At 42.6% G+C, this 20,366-nt stretch overlaps 1 protein-coding gene across 7 annotated transcripts in view; it reads left to right on the top strand.

Annotated features, from left to right (window-relative positions):
- Positions 1 to 17,254, top strand: part of LOC142575591 (rap guanine nucleotide exchange factor 2-like) — a 716,743-nt gene extending 699,489 nt beyond the window's left edge. For 6 of the 7 annotated variants that reach the window (XM_075685076.1, XM_075685093.1, XM_075685102.1 and 3 more), the window contains 3 exons: positions 3,273 to 3,380; positions 10,383 to 10,649; positions 15,372 to 17,254. In XM_075685076.1, coding sequence (XP_075541191.1) covers positions 3,273 to 3,380; positions 10,383 to 10,649; positions 15,372 to 15,403 — 407 coding nt within the window. In that variant the 3' untranslated portion in view covers positions 15,404 to 17,254. The remainder of the gene's footprint in view (positions 1 to 3,272; positions 3,381 to 10,382; positions 10,650 to 15,371) is intronic. The other variant, XM_075685111.1, reaches the window with a different exon arrangement.
- Positions 17,255 to 20,366: the final 3,112 nt, after the last annotated feature.

Genomic DNA, 20,366 nt, shown 5'->3' with positions numbered 1-20,366 from the left:
CAAGTTGATGTTAGTTACGCTCGAAAATGGGCTATAATATCTGACAATGAAACGTGCAGTGCGGTTTTGGATCGACTCGAGAAGATGGATCAGATATGCCTGATGAGGTGACCATATAGAAGCTGGGAATTCGAGCTGAGGTTGTAATGTTTGGTAGGCTATCTTTCTAATGAGGGAAGGAGAACTGCGAAGGTTACGTTTTAGATATCTTAGAGTGCGCGATACTTTAGCTGTTATTTTCTCAATGTGGGATGACCATGAAAGGCTAGGTATTAGAATAATGCCAAGGCACTTGTATGAAGATGTGCGAGTGACGATGCTATTGCCAAGTGAGTAACTGAAGATAGGGTAGGATTTTTTGCGAGTAAATGTCATTAGATTGCATTTGTTAGTGTTCAGGATCATTTGCTAATCCAAACACCAGTTAGTGACACATTCGAGGTCATGTTGAAGAGCGATATGATCAGCGGGGGAGTGGATTTGACGGTAGATAATGCAGTCATCTGCGAATATTCGATCACTGGATGTAATGTTAGATGGCAAGTCATTGATGAAAATCAGGAAGAGTAAGGGTCCAAGGACACTTCCCTGAGGTACGCTTGATGTTATGTTACTGAAAGGGTAAGAGTACTGGTCAATGACAGTGGACTGCTTTCGAAAAGAAAGTTTCTGATCCAAGAAATTGTCAGATCGTCAAGGTTTAAGCATGAGAGTTTAGAAATGAGGCGACGGTGAGCAACGCGATCAAATGCTTTAGAGAAGTTGATGAATATTGAGTCAGTCTGAGCATAGTCGTCCATATTTTGAAAAAGATCCGTAGTGAATAGTTGCGCCTCACATGAAAGGCCTTTTCTGAATCGATGCTGATGTTTAAGAAAGAAGTTATTGCATTCTAGGTGATGAACGACATTAGTAAAAATGATGTGTTCGAGTAACGTGCAGGAAACGCGGGTTAGTGATATGGGGCGGTAATTACTCATATCGCTCTTGTCGCCTGACTTGAAGATGGGTGTGATTTCGCAGACTTTTCAATCATTCGGCAGCTCCCCTGTTGACAGCGACTGCTGAAATATATGACTAAGGATTGTACTGGAAGGGGCTACTGTATGCTTTAGGATTTTCGTGTTAATGCCATCAAATCCAGAACTAGTCGATAATTTGAGATGGTTAATCAAAGTAGCGATTCCAGCGGCTGTTACGGTAGTAGGAATCGTATATTGGTAATCAAAGTCTGCCATCTTTGGCATATTGGAATGGTCTTCCTTTGTGAACGTGGAAAGGAAATATAGTTGTTAAATACAGATGCACAGTGCTCTCGCGGTATAGGAAGACCAGTGCTACCCACCAGTGCGGGAGTGTCAGTGCTGTTTGAAGGAGATCTGGTTTTCCAGAATTTCTTAGGATTATTTTTTATCAATGATTTGATTTATCAGTGATTTTATCAGTGAGTATGATTGAAATGTTGTATGCTGTAATATTTTATGCATGCATTGGCTTTGTCCAAGAAAAGAAGCAAGCAGCAAAATGGAGCTTTGTGTTGAGTGTTAGTGTGAAAAGTACAAGTAGATATGAAGGGACGAGTCAAAAATGTTATTTGAAGATTCTTTTCTGCAATAATGCAGTATGTACACATACAGTGCCGGTTGCTAACCATTCCTGCATGCTCATGCATCTCATGTTTGCAGTATTTTTCATTTTGCCTTGTTCTCAGAGTACAGACTTCAGTGGCAATGAGTGCTTGACTGAACATGATGCAAAGCGTTAAAGTAGATGTTCATTGAGAATTATGCTAACTACAGGAATGTGCACTGTTTTTGAAGCACTGTAGTACAATAATAGTGTACATGAATGTCCTGAACTGCATTTCCTTTTTGCATTTCCCGAGATGTCTCGGGCTTAGATTGCATGGAAATGACCAGCTAATGCCTAATTAGAGATATTAGCAGGTGACTTATTCTCCCTTACATGCAGCCTTCCTTGCAAGCCCAGCACTGCAGGGGGTTCATTCTTCCATTTGTGCGTAATACACTTGTAGAAACATGCAGTCTTTTGCATTGGAAAGAAATGGAAAAAGAGGTACGGCAGGAATGAACGCTGGTCGCAAGCTAGTGAGTTCTTCGGAATAAATGCCAGGGAGAAGTGCTTGCTCTCTTGTCCGATCGCCTTGTCCATCCTCAATTCAGCCTCGTCCTCTGATAAGAAGACCCTCATATGGCATGTGTGAGAAGTGCGATGGTGTTGTGTGGTGGACCGCAGGCGCTCCTGGGAAGCCAACCGTGCTGCACACAGCAAAAGGAGTGACCAGCTGAAGCCACGCACTTCTTGCTGTGTCCACAAGCAAACCCTCATGGGAAGGCAAAAGCGAGAGCCCACTCCTCTTCCTTTATTTGTGCACATAAAAATGAACTTGCGGGGCACGAGCATTCATTGTTCTGCCCCACCCGCAGGCTTTGCGTTGCATTTGCACAGCAGCTCAGTTGTCAGCTGTACAGTCGAGTGCAAAAGTCTAGAGACCACGGCATCAGCAAAAAAATTTATTTTTCTTCTAGCACAGCTGTGCAACGTGAAATTGTATTAAAGCATGACACTGGTTAAACAGGTGTATGTAGGTAGTACCACTTGATTTCAGCCCGTAGGCTGCAAAGAAAAAAAAATTTTTAGCAGTCTCCAGACCTTTGCTCTCGACTGTACCAATGAAATTGGCTGAAACAGCACCTTTTCTGCAGCTATGTTGAGCAGATCAGCAGCTGATTCTAGCCTCCCTTAGGATGCATGCCCCAAAATGTGCGAGTGACCCATTAAGTTTTCTTTAAAATATTTATTATTATTATGACATAACTCATTCCCATGCACATCTTTTTAGATTAAGTGTGGTAAAGATTATCACATTTCTATTGTTGTATGAGATGCACTTGCAATAGCAGGGTACTCGTGCATCCCTAATGTTGTAGCCAGTTGGAAAGACAGGCCTGTCCAATCACTGTGTATAATGTTAGAACAGATTACTCGAGCACTTTCTCTCAGTGTAAATTCATAATGTGCAATGACGCCTCTATAAATAGGTGGTTTGAATAGCTGTATCATTAGATTCGACGACCATGCTCTCTGCTGCTATCATGGTCATTTGAGCAGTCCTGCTTCTTCACCATTACTACATTGTGACATTACTCTTTTTGTGATTGGTCCCCCTGCATTTCTTTACTGCTGTGTGCTCTTCTGCTGCTTGCCACTTGTTACCCGTTTACATGCGTGCACCTGTACCTCTTCCATAGGCACCGGTCCTCCGTCGCCTCCTACTGTGATGCGAAACCGCAAGAGCATGCCACCATTCACCCATGGTGTGCCTGTCCTGCCACCACTTGTTCCAGGTCAGCATCAAGGTAAGTCATGCTGCTACTTTCTAGTGCAAACTTGCTGTGTGTTCCCAAATATTTCTTTGTGCGACTAGTTTTCGGTTTTGACACATTGGGGACAGAATTCACACAAGGGGCAGAGGACAGATTTTATGCAGGCTGTAATTTTGACTGCAACTTTTAACTTTTGTATGTGATGTATCATTGCTGAAAACAATATTGCTGTCCTTGGCTGTACGCGTACAGTGTGACCTTGAAATGATATGGAAGGCCGCATTAACGAGATTGAATGGCACATGAACAGTCGCTTTAAAGTGTACATAAGGTGTGATCAGACAAGCGGTTACATGAATGCTGCAGTTAAATTTTAAGCAAAAAGCTAGAGGCAGTCTCGCAAGAAGTCTGGAAAATGTTACATTGGACACAAGCACTCAGAAGGGTACTTGTAGGACACAGGCTCTTTTTCATAGCCGTTTTCTGCTTGCTTGACTTCTTGGCAATACTATTCGCTGCAGGAATAGTTGCTTACAGTGCTCTTAACTTCAAATACTTTTGCTCCTTTTCTTTTTTTGGTTTGGCTCTGCTAATATCATTTTTGCTTGTGGCTTTGGGTCTAACTCAATATCTCTAACACATTTACCCCCTTTCTTTTTTTTTTTTAACCCTAAAACATGGTGGTGGTGTTCTTGGATAAGCCTGGTTGCTGATCATGGTGACCATTTGTAGTGCTGCAAAATTTCCTATCCTGTTAGATCATTTTTTTTTCTCTTTAATTGTGTGTCTGTGTGTGTGTTTGTGTGTTACTATGACTTGTTAATCTTGTGGGAACTGATATAAGGGAATAATGGAAGAGTTTGAAATTAACCATGCATTTGTTAAGCTCGTTAACTTGATATGCTGAAAGTGCATTGGATGGTTTCTTGGAACTGCTGCAATTTGTTGGTTTGGTGACTACACAGAATGCATGCTTGATGTTTACGACCCTATTATTTTGGTGTGAGTGTACATAGTATTTCATATTCTATCTACCTGTTGACTATGAAAAGCAGTGGTCTCATGAATGTCAGTGTGATGTGATATTGTAGACATTGTTGGGCTCTCATGTGAAGACATGTATTATGCAACTGAGGCTGCATTGTTTAAAACTATTTTGGAAAGGGATACGTGCATTTGTTATTGCATAAACATACAAAATATGTGCACATGCCATGAAAGTTTGGTTTTGGCATATCTTTAGAGATACTTCCAGATCGTTTACTTGCCATTATATTTCAAAGGATTCCTGTGCTGACAGCAGGGAGTCTTCACTTTCAATCAAGACTGCTTGCTATTTCCTTCAACTTCCTGAAATTCCCGCCACTTCTTGTGTATGTAGCTATGCACTTATATACATAGTGGCCAGATTTCTTGAGATGTAGCTATAAGGAGTTCTGAAATATGAGGAAGCACAGCAACATGAAGACAGATAGGAAGAAGACAGCGCTTGTGTAGTCTTCAGAAGCCATGCAACACCAACTAGCCTAACGTCGTGCACTGCTGTATAAAGAGTTCCTCCGTCAGAAGCAAAAACAAAAGATCTCATTACTGGTAAGGTAGTGCCTTATGTACTTGAGTAGGACAACACAAATGGGCCTACAGTATGGCCTCTGAAGTTGGGCTGTGCCACTCTGAGATTGCGCTTATACCAAAGCTCAGCACAACGAAGGATGGTGTATAGTGTGCATTGTTTTGCAAAGGCATGGTGGCACAGGTTTTAAACAGAGTAGGAACACAGTAGAAACACCATATGAATTTCTCATTGTGGGTTTCCTTTGTGGCTTCATGGTAGTGGCTTCATGGTACAGTCAAGTGGATGACAATTTTTTCATATCATGAGCATTCCTTGTGTGCTTTTGCAGAACTGATTTGCCATATTCAGTGTCCCTGTGCTTCAAGCTGTCCATTATTTGGCCTTGCTCTGCAATCTGCTAACCTACTTGTTAGCTCAGAAGTGACTGCCCTGGAAAGGCGTTGGTCCCGGGTTTAATTCCCAGACCAGGACAAATTTCTCAACTGTGAAGCTTTCTTTCTGAGGAACCCGTATGGATTTCTTTACAACTGCGTGGTACAGTCGGGTGGATGACAAGTTCTGCCTTTCATTAATGTTCCTCAACTTTGTGGGCTTTCACAGAATTGATTTGCCGCTGTGGGAAGCACAAAAAGAAATGGGACACCAGGGTGTGGCAAAGGCAGCATTTGCTTGCCGATCAGCTGGCATGTACAAGGTGCATTCAAAACATTTTTGCTCAAGTAGATTGAAGAGATGCTTTTTGATACTGGACACATTCCCCACCTTTCATAACCAATGTACTAGGGCCTCTTGTAGAGTTGTGTGATTGAAGGACATGGTTTTGAGCAGTGTGCAGTTTTTGCTCACACGTACAGCTTATTAAAAAAGTAAAGGCCAATTAGCTGTTTCCAGCAATGGCTGACTGGCCTTTACATTTATTGCAGTAGGCTGCACAAATGGTCGATCCAGATGCAGGCTTTACTAGTGATTGTAGAGCATGGCATTCACAAAAAAGCAGTGTGTTTGCAGGTGCAGTAACAGTAGCAGTGCCTTTCAGGTTAGCATTGACTAGAAAGGACATGAGCAAAGAATACTGAAAGGTAGCAAGACCTGCTCGGCATCAATTTGTCAAGGAATAAAAAGCTTGTGAAGCTGCCATGCCTGGAGGAAATGATGTGGCTGCTTATTTGTGTAAATTGAATGGGTTCATTTTGAAGCTACGTTGTAATAAAGGAATGTTGATAAAGCTCAATGCTTATGACATAACTGCCCTGGGGTTTGAGAAGCACTTTTTGAAGTAAAAGTTCACGGTGGGCTGACAGTGATTTCAAAGTTGTCAAAGGCCTGCTTTGGCCACATTTACAAAACCTAAATAGACAAGTAGACTCACATTTTCTTTACATATTGTGCATTGTTGTATATGGTCTTACTGCTGTCAATTTAATGTGGCGAATGAAATTGGTGTCTGATCTCTGTTGCCTATTTGTTTTGAATTGTCACTATCTGTACGTTCACATCCATTTTACTATAAAGGTCTTGCTTAAAGGGGCCCTGAGCCACTCCTCGGGCTTGGTGAAAAACATAGTCCGTGGATGGCATACTCTGCTGTGAATATCTCAGCCAAGTGTTGCAGTCATGCGCAGCACGTGGAGCACAAAGATACTTTTCTCTCAAGCACTCCTATTTCAATACAATCCTGCTCCTCGCTTTTTCTGGACGCTTTATTTCGTCATATAGCAGATTCCCATACATGGCTGCTATTGGCCAATAGCTGAAGTCACTCAAAAAGGGTGTTTGGATCAGCGTGCTCTCTCCTCTTACTGTGTATATTTATTAATGAAGTTCAATAAACAGGCTGAAGTAAGCAAAACTTTGCTTTCAAATTTCAATAATTACTCCCTCTAGAAGAAGCCGACTATCGTCTCTACACACGCTGGGCCACGGCAGTCATAGCCATCGGGTCTCGCCAATTTCGTCTAGTTTTGAACGCTCAAGTAACCTCAATCCACACGAAACTTAAGGTCAGACCATACTGATGCTTTCCAGCACACGCTTACTCGTGGCCACTCCTGGCAGACGCCTTGACAAACTAATTGATAGCACTTCAAAAATGCACAAGTTAGATATGACTACTATCTGTCAGTCAAGCTAGTGAAGGACAAAGCCGGCCTGCACCACGTAGCATGGTCGGACTGCTGCCTATGGGCGCGAGCATGCACTCGAGCCTTGTCGTGCACAAAGCAAATGCCGTGCATACTGTGGCCGCCGCAGGGTGCTACGACGAGTGCGCTGGCTAAGCACATTCCAACTCGCTAAGGACAGCCATGTTTCACTTACCTTTGGCGCGTCGTAGCCGTCAAAATCAGAAGTGGCGTCATTGTTAACATCCAAAAACAAATTTGAACTGTGTGCCATGGTGATATTTGGAAGACAGAGCATTGTGGGCATGCCCCGCTCCACCGTAGCCTTCACAGTGCAAGTCATTGAAGGAGTAGAAGCACTGTGGAGGCCCTCTTTGATTGCGAATAACTGAACTTCTGCTGAACGCATTGAAGTACTTTCTGCAGCAAAGTATTTCTGAAATAGCCTATTTTCACTTCAAATGCCTTTCTCCACTTCAATAAAAAGTGGCTCAAGACCCCTTTAATTCCAAAGAAAGTGCTCATTTGCGGGATTAAGCATTTGTTCCTGAAGTTGTAACTGCCACGTTACGTGTAGGGAACACCCTGCTGATATTTCCAGTCTTATCTCATGGGTTAATTCATAAAGCACTTTACAGGCAGCAAAAAAAATATATAGTATATATATTCACAGGTCCAATGTGTAGTGCTAAATTGAGTATTTACACACAATTGGGTTGATGTTTTGTTTAGTGCTTTGGAATAAGATCATATAAGAACACTGCATCTGGTTAATCTTATGTCATCAAGTCGACTCTCGTTTTAACGGACCCTGATAATCCGGCAAAAATGTATGTTTTATCCGAAGTCCGTAATATCCGAAACAGCTCACTTCCGAAAGTTACGTCGTGATGTGTAACAATGTTATTGCAAAGAGTGACGAGTGTCCAAAGTAAAAAACGAGCCAAAAAAGTAGCAGTTTCACCCAAAAAGGCGAGGCATCGATTGTGATAGCAAATTAGCAGACAGCTATGCGAAGTAAGGTTAGTAGGTTTATCAGCCGTATAAATTTGTGAACATTTGCATACTAAATAAATTAACAAGCATGGTATCATGCGCACACAGGTAAACGTGGAACACATCTCTCTCGATGAGCACAGAAAGTCGTCATAATGTTGGAGTGAGGAAGCGCGGCAGCATTCGCTGTCTGTCCCTTTAACGCGAACATCGAAAGCATGGCGCATATGAAGCTACCGGCACTGGGCACACTTTTTACACATTGTAGATCGCTTTGAAGATGAGGCCCGTGTGGGCGCGTGCACTTTGCTAACGTTGCTGATCGCTTTCAAGATACGGCGGCCGCAGTCGTAAGCAGCAGCCACTGGAGTAGAACCCCTTCTCCCTTGCCCCCACCCCATGCCTCGGGCACGAAAGAAGACGGCGCGCTTCCGCCCGGCGCTCTCGTGTGTGCGATATTGGACCGCGATCGTCGGCTTACCTTGGCAAGTCCGTTGTCAGCCCGTGTCGACATGGCAAAAGTCCATTTTAAACGCCCTATTTTGACAAAAATTGCTGTTAATTTCATCCACTGTAGCCGATAGTCTGTTGTAGTGCGGTCCGTTAAAAGCAAACTTGTTTGCATTAATAAAATAGGTAGAGCAAACTAAAGTTGAAATATGGTCCTTTATATCCGAAAGTCTGTTGTATGCAGGTCTGTCGTAACAAGTGTAGACTGTAATACACTGAGTCTGCAGCACTGTGCCCTATTCACTTTTTTTTTTTTGTGCTGCCTGTATGTGTGCTTATTACCATTCTACTGTCACTTTAGTTCCAGATAGAAGATAGTATTGCTGCCATGTTTCTGTGTTTAATGCATTCCTGGAATGCTGTGTTGCTGTTTTTGTGACTAAATATTGGGCCAAGAGTTGACTAGAAACATTTGATTTCCCTTTTGTTTGTGATGTTTCCACACATCAATAATGTACATTTATACATTGCATGATAGCCGTGAAATTGTGCACAAATTCGATACCACACTCTGGTACTTTGGGCTTTCTCATAGCATTTCTCCCCTTGAATGTCTTTGCAAATTTTATTTACAATTTTGCCTCGCCTTGCATTCTTCCTTCTCTTTCTTTTTTGTTGCTGCTTTCTGTAATGTAGCTCTTCTACTTAATTTAATGCTTCTTTCATCAATCCCACTACTTTATCTTTTCTAACCATATTAGCACTAATCGTGATTGCATTTAAACCTTTGTTGCTGTTAATTGCTGTTCATTTCATTTCTCTTTCATTTATTATGTCTGGTATTCTGCATCAGTGCCTGTGATTTGATAGCTCCATGAGGTCCCAGTGCTTTCACCTCCATTGTAGTCAGTGTCAAGTTAAACCACATCTTGTTTGATCAGCAGAAACATTTCTGTGCTATTCATATCATATAAGGTCTGGATATTTACCCCTCTGCATTTCAACCTCTACTAAATATGTTTATAAATGTGTCCTCACCACCATTTTATATTTAGCTCAATTTCAAATACACCTCACCTGCATACCAAATTTTCATTCCAATGCAGGTAGTTGCATGACTCCCTAGGTAAAGAATGCAGAGACAAGACATAATTGAGTTTGTACTGTTGAAACGATTAAACTTGATTTATATTTCTTTTTTCTATTGACTATAGTACTTAATTTGATGGACATGAATGCCAACAATAGTCCTTTCTAAAATTAAATTTGGAGCAGGCCCCCTGGTAGCAGTTTAATGTGCAAGCAGTTTTCATACTGAAACTTTGACTTGTGCAGAAATTACAAACTGCTCACACAATAAACAAACTTGAAGGCATTTTAGTCATGTAACATGGCAGAAGTTGCGAAAGGACATCTTAAAACAGATTACTCAAGTTTTGATAGTAAGGCATAGACCAATTTTCAGGCTATATGACTGCCTATGCAAGCTGGCTATGCTTGCCAGCAAGGGAAGCACCTCAGTTCTTCTTAGGCCCAGCTGTACCTGCTGCAAGATGCTTTTGACGTTGTGCCATCGGTAATTTTGTTTGGCTGCAGTCACTTCTTCCATGCCTCGCTTTTGCCATCTGCCACTTTAGTGTGCAACTAAGTACTGCTTGCGCTTGTCCTTGAGAGGACTGCTTCAATTTACGCCATAAAAGTACTCATTGTTCCTACCTTTTGTTTGCAGTGCATTTGCAGCTGCTTAATGTGAATGCTAGTGCTATAGACTTAAGTGCTGATGCTCATCGCATTCATTCTCTTACCTGTTTGTGTTGGCTTGTTCTTGCCCTCTCCCTTCCTCTGAATCTGCTTCCCTCCCCTGGCGCACGCTCGTGTCCTTGGCATATCCAGGTCCCTTGTCCCCATCATGCCTGCTGATGCCTCCCCCTCCCCCACGAGATCCGCCCCCCGCACCCAAGGGTGCGGGGCCTCCACGGCGACCGCCTGACTACAACGTCGCTGCCCAGATGGCAGCCCGAAGCCGACAAGCCCAGCGGCTACATCGGGCCCGTAGTCAAGAGGTCATGGCGGCCACTGCTGCAGCAGTGGCAGCAGCCACCAGTTATGCCTGTGAAGTGACTACTGATCCAGCTACTGACCATGAGGCTGATGAGGAGGGTAGGTGGCCTACCTAAAAAGGAGGCATCACTGTAGGACGCAATGTCGCAAAATGCCTTGTCGTCGTCTATTCAGTATGTGTGGGTCTTCTGTATTCTGGTCCACAGCATGTAAAGGCCTTGTCACTAAACACTTGCATTTCTTGTACTTTCAAGGTCAAGTGTACACTTGTGGCTGCATGGACTAGGTATGCGCAAGGAAGGTTCGGTTCGGTTGACTTCTATGAACATAGCTTGCTGTAGTGGCCCTGCAGCTATACCTGAACACAAGGTTACAAGTTCATTTTCCATCTGCAGTGGTTGCATAGTGACAGTGGCAGAAAGCATAGATGCCACTTCTGACTTCAGTGCGCATATAGTGACAGGTGTTCAAAATTGATTGTGAGGTTGCCTCTGTGGCATCTCTATAGCACAGGTGTGACTTTGGAATGCGCAATGCCATCAATGTGTGAGCATATTGTTTGATATTTAAGCGTGTGCAGAATGTTTGGGTTAATTGAATGTGATGAGGACTGTGCAGGAAGGTTGCAGGCTTGCTTATTAAGAAATAGTTGGCAGAAACTTCTTCCTTTCCAACCTTTTGGTATTTCAGTTGCGCACTTGGTATTATTTACTTTCAATCCACATTTTTAATCTGAAGGTCAAGTTTAGTAGATAGACTTAATATGGGGCGATATGGATGGCAGTATTTAGACTCTAGTGCTGACATAAGTTACGTATTTAGTATATCAGATTTCCTCACAAACTTTTCTTGCTTGAAGGGCCCACTAGCAAATGTATTATTCAACAACTCTAGTAGGAACTTAAATTTAATAGTCTTCGGGTTGACAATTACAACAGTGCTGTGAGAAACTGATGTGAAAGATTGATTCATTTTCACTCAGATTGGCATATTATTTGAAGTGCTTCTTCTAGTGCAGAAGTGCAGAATTATTTTCAGAGCTGTTTTCTACACATTCGCAAACAGAATCATTACCACACTAATGAATTGCAGAAAGGTTTGTGTTTTACTGGGATACTTTTTTCAAAATAGCCATCGCAAACATCAAGGCACACCCAAACACGCAAGAATTTATGAATGTCAAAAGGGCAACATATCCAGCCACGTATGTTTTACACCAAAAGAAGAAATTATTACTAATGTGATGGTGGGCATTCGTAGTGTGGCAAACTGGCACACTTCTTCATGGTCGGTCGGCTGACTTGATTTTCTGTTCCTTCCACACCACCCTTTTGTGTTTAATATGGCCACAGGGTCAGAAAAGTCTGATTCTGGCCTTCTTACATACAAATTATTGCATGAGTGTATCTGTGTGTGTTATTGCCAAGGAGAGTCTTGCACCATATACCAGGAGCATGCTCTTGTACTTTGTATTTGAATGGTGGGAGCAAGTTGGATCAATTTTACGGTGTTGGTCTCTACATTTGGTCAACTTCATCCTTGTGTAATGCATGTTCCATAATCAACCTTGCCTGCATTTTGCATTGCTGCACGCTTACCACATTGCATGTTTTCTTGCCACATTTGACTGCCTTGCTGCTGTAGCATTCTGCACCTTATGTATGTGTTGCTGGGCTTTGCGTGTTGTTTTGGATTCTTTGTTGTCCTTTGTGTTTCATTGTCGCTTGTCAAGGGGACATCTTGCAAGTTATGCCCTCAGTAAGTATGCAGCTGTAGTTCGTAAAGTCTTGAGCGAAATAAGGATCTGCTGGTCTTTGTTGAGTGAAAGACTTGCTGGCATTTTGAGTGGCTGACACATTCAAGAACATGAATTTATGGAGCATTGAAACATTTGCCATAGCACTTTGTATGTTGCCTTCACCTACATAAGATAGGGAATTCACTGAAATATTATACTGACCAAGCTTCACAGCAGTTGTAAGCATCATAATTTGCACAATTGCCTATATGATGATTAATTCAGTGAATTTTTAATAAGGAACTTTTAACCCCGTATTGCCGAACGTATCATATATGCTACTGTTCCGATACCTAAAAATTCTTATTTAAAGGGGCCCTGAACCACTTCTTATCAAAGTAGATAAACACATTTGAAGTTAAATTAGACCACTTCAGCAATACTTTGCCCGCCAGAAAGTTCTTCAATGCGTTGAGCAGAAGCAGAGTTCTTGGCAATCAAACATACCATTCGCGGTGCTTTCGCTACTTCTTCAATGATTTGGACTGCAAAGGCTATGGCAGAGCATGGTCTGCCCACAATGCTGCATCACTGACCGTCAACATGGCGGCGCACAGTTCAAATTTGATTTTGGATCTTCAAGTAGACACCACCATTTTCGATTTTGGCACCTGCAACGTGCCAAATGCAGTTGCCCTCAGTGAGCCGCAGTGCGCTCAGCCATCTGCCAGTGAACTCGTCGCGGCACCCCACAACGGCTGCAGTATCTACGCTACATAGCAGACTGCAGCCACATGCAAGTGAAGCGTTTGCTTTGCACACAACAGAGCTACAATGCACGCTTGCACTCGTATGCTCCTGTCTGGCTGTGCTACGTGGTGTGGACCGGCTTTGTCCTGCACCAGCTTGACCGATGGATAGTAGCCACATCCAACTCGCACATTTTGAAGCTCTATCAATAACTCCCTGCATAGCGAAGTCTGCCAAGGCGTCAAACCAGGAGCAGCCAGGAGTGAGCACACGCTGGCAAGTGTGTGTGTGGTCTGACCTTAAGTTTCGTGTGGTTTGAGGCTAGTTGAGTGTTCGAAACTAGTCTAAATTAGCGAGACCCAACGGCTGTGACACTGATAAGCAGGGTGGCCAAAGTTTAATTCCGACTCAGGCCGTGGCGGCCAAGTGTGAGCAGACGATAGTCAACTTCTTCTGGAAGTAATTGTTATCAAAATTTGAGAGCAGCTTTTTGCTTACTTTAACCTGTTTATTAAACTTGTCAATAAACATACACAGTAACAGTGGGAAGAAGCACACTGATCCAGACCCCCCCCTCGTGATTGATGTCAGCTGTTGGCCAATAGCAGCTGCATATGGGAATCTGCTATATTACGTGATAAAGCGTCCAGAAAAGAGGGAGCAGCAGGATTCTGTTGAAAAGAGAGCGTTTGAGAGAAAGGTTGCTTTGCGCTCCTCTTGCAAGATCCGCGCGTCACGCACGACTGCAAAATTTGACTGAGGTGTTTGTTCACAGCAGCGCATGCTATCTGCGGACAGTGTTCTTCCACCAAGTCCGAGGGGTGGTTCAGCGCTCCTTTGAGCATGGGAGTCCTAACATATATAATGTAGTAGTGTTTTTGATATGCTATAACAAGTTCTCAGTTGTCGACAGTTCAACAGACCAACTATTAAATAATTAATTATTGTACAAATTTGTTTTTACCTAGAATAACATTTCATTGTTCTCTTGTTTTTATTTTTGATACAAATGCTCTTGGAAAGCCAGAAATAAAGGTAAATAAGTTATAATTTTCGTGATGTGGAATTGTGTTTAGCCATTACAGGGTTAGTTTATGACTTAAGTGACATGTTGTAATTGCAGAATTGACGTTAATAACTCCACATGGAGGTAAAATGCAGTTAGGAAAAATTTTACTGGACAAACTGGAGCAGCAATGCATTTCACAACACATTTTGAGCCTCTGTTTTTCGTCACTTTTGCAAGGCACATAGCTTCTAGCAAAATCAATCCTGTGATTACAGAAAATTCTTTTAATAATCATATTGGCAATTACCATACAAATCATTTTTCCTCGTTGTGCCACAATATCAATGGAGAAGAAAGGGGGTTAACCGAGGGGCCCAATGTTTGTTTAGTCACATCATAAAAAGCCAACAAACACTCACACCTTGGTGTCAGTGTTTGTTGGCTTCTTATGATATGACTAATATTAATGGACAGACTTGAAATGTATTTTGTCATGGATGATGTTCATATTCAAATACTAATTGGTCATCATTTGCCAGCAAGAGCAACTCTGTTACACCTATAGTCCTTACATTGTTTATTCAGCTTTAGCTATTCCAAGGATGCTCCAGGCCAGTGGGACCCTTATTTCTTTCCAGTTGCGATCATGCTTGCAAGCTGATGTCTGTCTTTCTTTTTTTTTAGATAGCTTGTTTCTGTAATTGACAAACTCTCTGCTGTAGTCTTGTGTCCAGTGTAATGAGGATTATTGACCATCGGCGGCAAGCGGAGAGCCACTTAAGCAGCAGCAGTGATGCTCTCCCTCACTTAATGATTACAGTAGAATTGATACCTGTAGCCCAATGTCATCAAAGCTTTGAAGACTCGTTATGTAACTCACTAGTTTACATTAGTTCATGTATCTAGCCCACAAATAACGTTGGGAGCTGTGTGTGAAAGGCCGTCAACATAGGCATCAAAGATGAAATTAATATATCAGCCAACCATATTTACCTGTACACCTTTCACACATTGCTTCTGTCATAATTGTTTAGTGCTGTATGCTTTGGTTGTGGGATCGAATCCCGGCCACGGCGGCCACATTTTGATGGGGGCGAAATGCGAAAGCACCCGTGTACTTAGATTTAGGTGCACGTTAAAGAACCTCAGGTGGTTGAAATTTCCGGAGTCCTCCACTACGGCGTGCCTCATAATCAGAAAGTGGTTTTGGCACGTAGAACCCCATAATTTAGTGCTGTATGCTTTCTCCATTTGGAAGAAAGTTGTGCTTAATAATTAAGGATTCATACCACAATGTCTCTCTTGTCTTCTCCGCATCCCACAGATGAAGATGAAACACAGGTCTCTGCCGTGTGATCTCTTATGATGGACAAGGAACCAAGCTGCACCCATTGCAGAAGTTCTGTGGGCAAAACTGGCTGCCGTTGATGGAAACACAACCTGAGGGGGCCACTAGTCGACGACGGACGTCAGAAAGCTGTGCCGTCTGCACTGCCTCCAAGTGGCACGGCAGTCGTGCGTGTGTGCATTGGTGTACAAGACAGTTTGTGCAAAAGTGACTGCGCTTTTTTAATTTTATTTTCAAACCTCTTGCTTCTCGCATCCTTTATTTGAAAAAAAAAAAGTGTGGACATATCGCCATTAGACTGTGCTTGTGTTTCTCTGTTTAGCACTTTACAGGCACCTTGTTTCGAGCTTGCACTTTGAGCAGGGCAGAGCAATGTATTCTTGCTTTCTGTGAGCATGCACAAGAAAAGCTAAACTTGGAAGAAGAAGAAAGAAAACCAAAGATCTAGTGATGTGTACAAATGATTTTTATATATTAGTGTAACATTTAATGCACCACGTCTGAGGCCACCCTCCCTGCACATTGCTTGTACCATATTGTCTCGTGACAGCCTTTCAAAAAAAAGGGCTCAAACTCATTCGTTTCGTCTTTGGGTGTGACAACAGAAGACACCTTGTGTTGTACCTTTTTGCTTTTGCCTCGAGATTTTATTATCTTGACATGGCAAGCAGTGTAATGTAAAAGTTTTGTATATAGGGCAACTTGTTTCTTTTGCCATTCATGTATCAGCATAGCACTGGTCCCATTTTAATGTTACTTCCTTGCTATGTTTCTTGTGCCCGTTTCCTGTTATTTTTGTTTATCTAGCTCGGCTGCACTGGGCTTTGAACATCTGTAACTTGTTCCCTCTCTTTTCATCTCTTCTGGCTTTTGATTATCATGACCTCGTTTCATACGTAAAAAGGTACACAACCAGCATCTATGAGAGCTTGACAATGTGCTGGCAATGCGTGGATGGCAGTTCTGAACTATTAACGTTGCCACCACTTTATCCAGCAAAAACATTGTATGTGTCTTTTGCCTTGTGCATTTCCTCAAGATGCCTGCAGCAAGCGCTACTGCATGCTTGTTTTCAAGCTATCACATCTGTAACAGGCCTTTTACTGTGGAGCTCTCAAGTATAGTCATCTCACTTTGTTTGTATGGTTTATAAAACAGCATTGGCGGCAATATAAATATAGTAAAAATAAAAGCTCAGCCAATACATACGCTGAAGGTATATTAAGTCCATGCTTTGAAAGGTAGAAAGTTGTAAAAGTTAACGAACAAAGAGGCTTTTAGGCTTGGCTTATTTGCAAGCATGCAACATCACGCTTCTAAAATGTGTCGTCAGTCGCTGCTGTCCTGTGAAGAGCAGTCACTTCTGTTCCCTACCTTGTCAAGAATGTGTTACTGTAGCATCAGTATTATTATGCTTTATCTGTATCAACTCCTCAGGTATCAGTTTGCATCCATCACAAAAACACCTGACTCATTTCTGCTGCTCTAAACCCGCATTTAAACCATTATTGCTGTCATGGGGAGAATGTTTGTCTGTTGAGCTGCAGCAGTCACACAGGATTCATTTTTCTACTTAATGTGCAGAAGTGTAGTTTTCTAGGCAACATCTTTCCTTGCCAAAATTTTCACAAAATTTGCGCATTCACCCGTGGTTTCCTGAAACCTTGTGGACACTGCTGCCTCGTCACTTTTGTAACAACATTGTTCTCTTTCTTCCCCAAGATATTTTTGTACTGCCAAGACAAGAACTTCTATGGTCATGTAAAGAAGGCAGAGACAAAAGAGATCTGTTGTATAGTGGTCATATCAGAGCTGTACATAGTTAAGACAAATCCATAATAAATATGGAAATGCTTTCAGTGCTGTCTGTTCACTGTCCGGTGATTTCATTTTCTCCTTCTACTTTTCAGAACAAGTTTAACATACTGTATTTCAAACCACCGAGCTTTTATTTATTTAAAAATCGAAATGTAAACATGCAGACACGCTGCGTGCACTCCATGCATGGTTGTGCTTGGGGTATGCACTATAGTGAGCGAGTCAGCATCTCCCTGCAACGCCCCACCTCTTTGGCCGATAGTCGCACTTTCACAGGCTTGGGTAGCACTTTCAGAGGCTCACGCTACCACCTAGCTAACTGCAATGCGGCAAAACAGCTCAGGTGGAGCCACGGAATAATATTTTTATCAAAATGGAATGGGAAACTTGTGGTCACTGTTCAAAACCTTAAAAAGAGTGCCTACATGGCATTTACGACTTGTCATCTTTTGCGTTAAAGTTCAGAATTTCAGAATTTATTGCTAAAAAGATACAGAAATATTACATGTGCCCTCTAAAGCAGCCTTCTAAATCCTCAAAAAGATACTGTGGAGTGTCTGAGCACCCTGTATAATTTACACTAATGCTACTTGCTTCTACGAAAAAATTTTGGAGAATGATGCATCACCATGTCTCGATACACTGGCTCGCCCTGTTCGCACAATCGCTGCGACTGTTTAATGCCAAGCACAGCCAAAAGAAATGTTCAGAGCACATTTGCTTACATTTTTTATTAGCAACATCATCGCACCTAGCTTTATTGCTACATGTTGGAAAATTTGACACTGTGTTATAGTGTCACCTTAACATAGACTCCAGGCCCAGCATTGGTGTTTCCACAGCTTCATACTTGCTAAGTGATATCTATCTTTTTGCGAGAGGTGTAGGGTAGAGTTTATAACTTCGAAAATGTGTGTCAGTGCTCCTTTAAACATCTCAAACGATCATTGCACTGTAGTTATTCCTAGTCATCTACGTACTTTGTACAAAGGAAGACAGTCTTGGTATGTCATATACAAAGCACTTGTGTGCAGCTTAATATAATGGTCCAATGTGTGCATGCACAGAGCGCTATGAAGGGCTTTGCCGGTTACGTACACGCACTGGCTTCTGGATTTAGGGCTTTGCGTGTTTATACAGCTGGTGTAACAATAAACATACACTACAGAGCCCAGGCTGTCTGCTTAAATCCAAATGAGTGGCAGATATTCAGCGGTAGCCTAGGTGACAGTACTCGACCAGGGGCCACAGCTGGACCAAGCAAATGATCTGTGGTTGGCAGTAGTATGCAAAACTTGCACAAATAGTCTGCGGCCCTCAAGGCAAGAGCTGGTGATACATAGCGCATTGGACCATGGTTCAGGGACCACAGACGTCTTGGTCAGTGGCAGACGGTACAGTTAGTTAAACCAGGAGCAGGGAGAATGGACAACACAGAGGTGAAGATAGGTAGGCTGCCTGGCATAGCCAGCTTGCCTATATGCTCGCACTGGGGAACTACCCAGAAAGGGATGCCTGCCAATCTGGCTTGGGCAAGGCTTATATTTATAGTACCCTCAGAGGCTTACAGTGAAGCATTACATAGGGGAGGGGCTAATAACTACAGGTGACTACACAAAGAAAGGAAACACTGATAATCAGATAATGACTGGTACAGTGTAAGAATGTTGTGCAAGTATAGAGTGAGACAATAAGCACAATGCTAGCAAAAATGAATACAGGTAACTTTTAAAAAAAAAGGAACACGGATAACCAAATAACAATGCATGGTACAGAGGAAGAATATAATGCAAGTTAGAGTGATACAAGCTAATAATGGTAGTAAAATAAAGCATATACAAAGCAGACTATTTGTAGTGCAGGAATATAGCACAACCGAAATCACATGGTAAGCAGAACTGGATAGAAGAAAACTGCTTCGCAATACATTCACAAGGTATACCCAGATATTGTTAGTACATGCCTTACGGAAGTGATCGATGTTACTAATATTGTAGGAAACTCTGACTAATACAGACTAGTGGATCCGGCAGGTGATTCCATTCCTGGCATGACCCGCCGTGGTGGCTTGGCGGCTGGCGTTGCGCCTGCAAGCATGAGGTCGTGGGATCGAGTCCTGGCCGCGGCGGCCGCATTTCTATCTGGTGGAATGCAAGAACGCCGGTGTACCGTGCATTGGGGGCTCGTTAAAGAACCCCAGGCGTTCAAAATTAACCCAGAGCCCCTTACTACGGCGTGCCTCGTAATCAGATCGTGGTTTCCTGGCCTGTTTTCAGAAGAAAATAATGACCATATATAGACTTATTATGCAGTGGATGTTCACCTTATGAACGATGGTCTGAGCATGCAGAAGAGACTGCTTCGATATAGCGTGACTTGAGTGTGGGATTTAAATGGTATATATATGGAACAGTTCAATTGAATCCTGGGGCTTTGCGGCCCGAAAACACGATCTGATTATGAGGCACGCCGTAGTGGGGAACTCCGGATTAATTTTGACCACCAGGGGATCTTTAACGTGCCCTCAATGCACGGCACACGGGTATTTTTGTATTTTGCCCTCATCGAAATGCGGCCGCCGCGACCTCGATCGTGCTTAGCAGCGGCGTGCTGCTAAGCCACCTCGGCGGGTATATTAATGGCACAAACAAAAGCAAGCGATTTTTATTTGCTTGGGAAGGGAATATATGTTGAGGGCAAGTTTCATGTTAGTACGCTTGCTGTGCACTGGTAATTAAGAATAAAACGGACGGATCGATTCTGCACAGCTTCCGAGGTGTTAATCTTAATTGATAATGTTCCCGCATTGGCGATGCATAATCTAAAATTTGGTCAAATATATAGTGATAAAGCTAGGTTTTCTTTCTTTTTTTTCAGAGAAGAAAGTGCAAGCTCTAAAATGTGCTTCTGGTCCAGCACGCGGTTAGCCTTGGACGTAATTTGTTCAGTATATCGAGCGTTTCTATGTGCAGTCCGGGGTACTTATGACAGCCAGGATACTGATTAAAGTGAGAAGTCGTTAGGACAGTAATAAGGACAGAATAGACTGCATGCGATTCCCATTAATTTACATTTTGATATGCACTAGGAAGTGACATTGTCTGGATCTGATTGTAGTCTATACCCATTTCAGAATCGTTATCTCTCGCTAGA

The sequence above is a fragment of the Dermacentor variabilis genome, chromosome 1 (assembly GCF_050947875.1).
Source record: "Dermacentor variabilis isolate Ectoservices chromosome 1, ASM5094787v1, whole genome shotgun sequence".
NCBI lineage: Eukaryota > Metazoa > Arthropoda > Arachnida > Ixodida > Ixodidae > Dermacentor > Dermacentor variabilis.
This window is presented reverse-complemented; position numbering and strand designations above follow the sequence as displayed.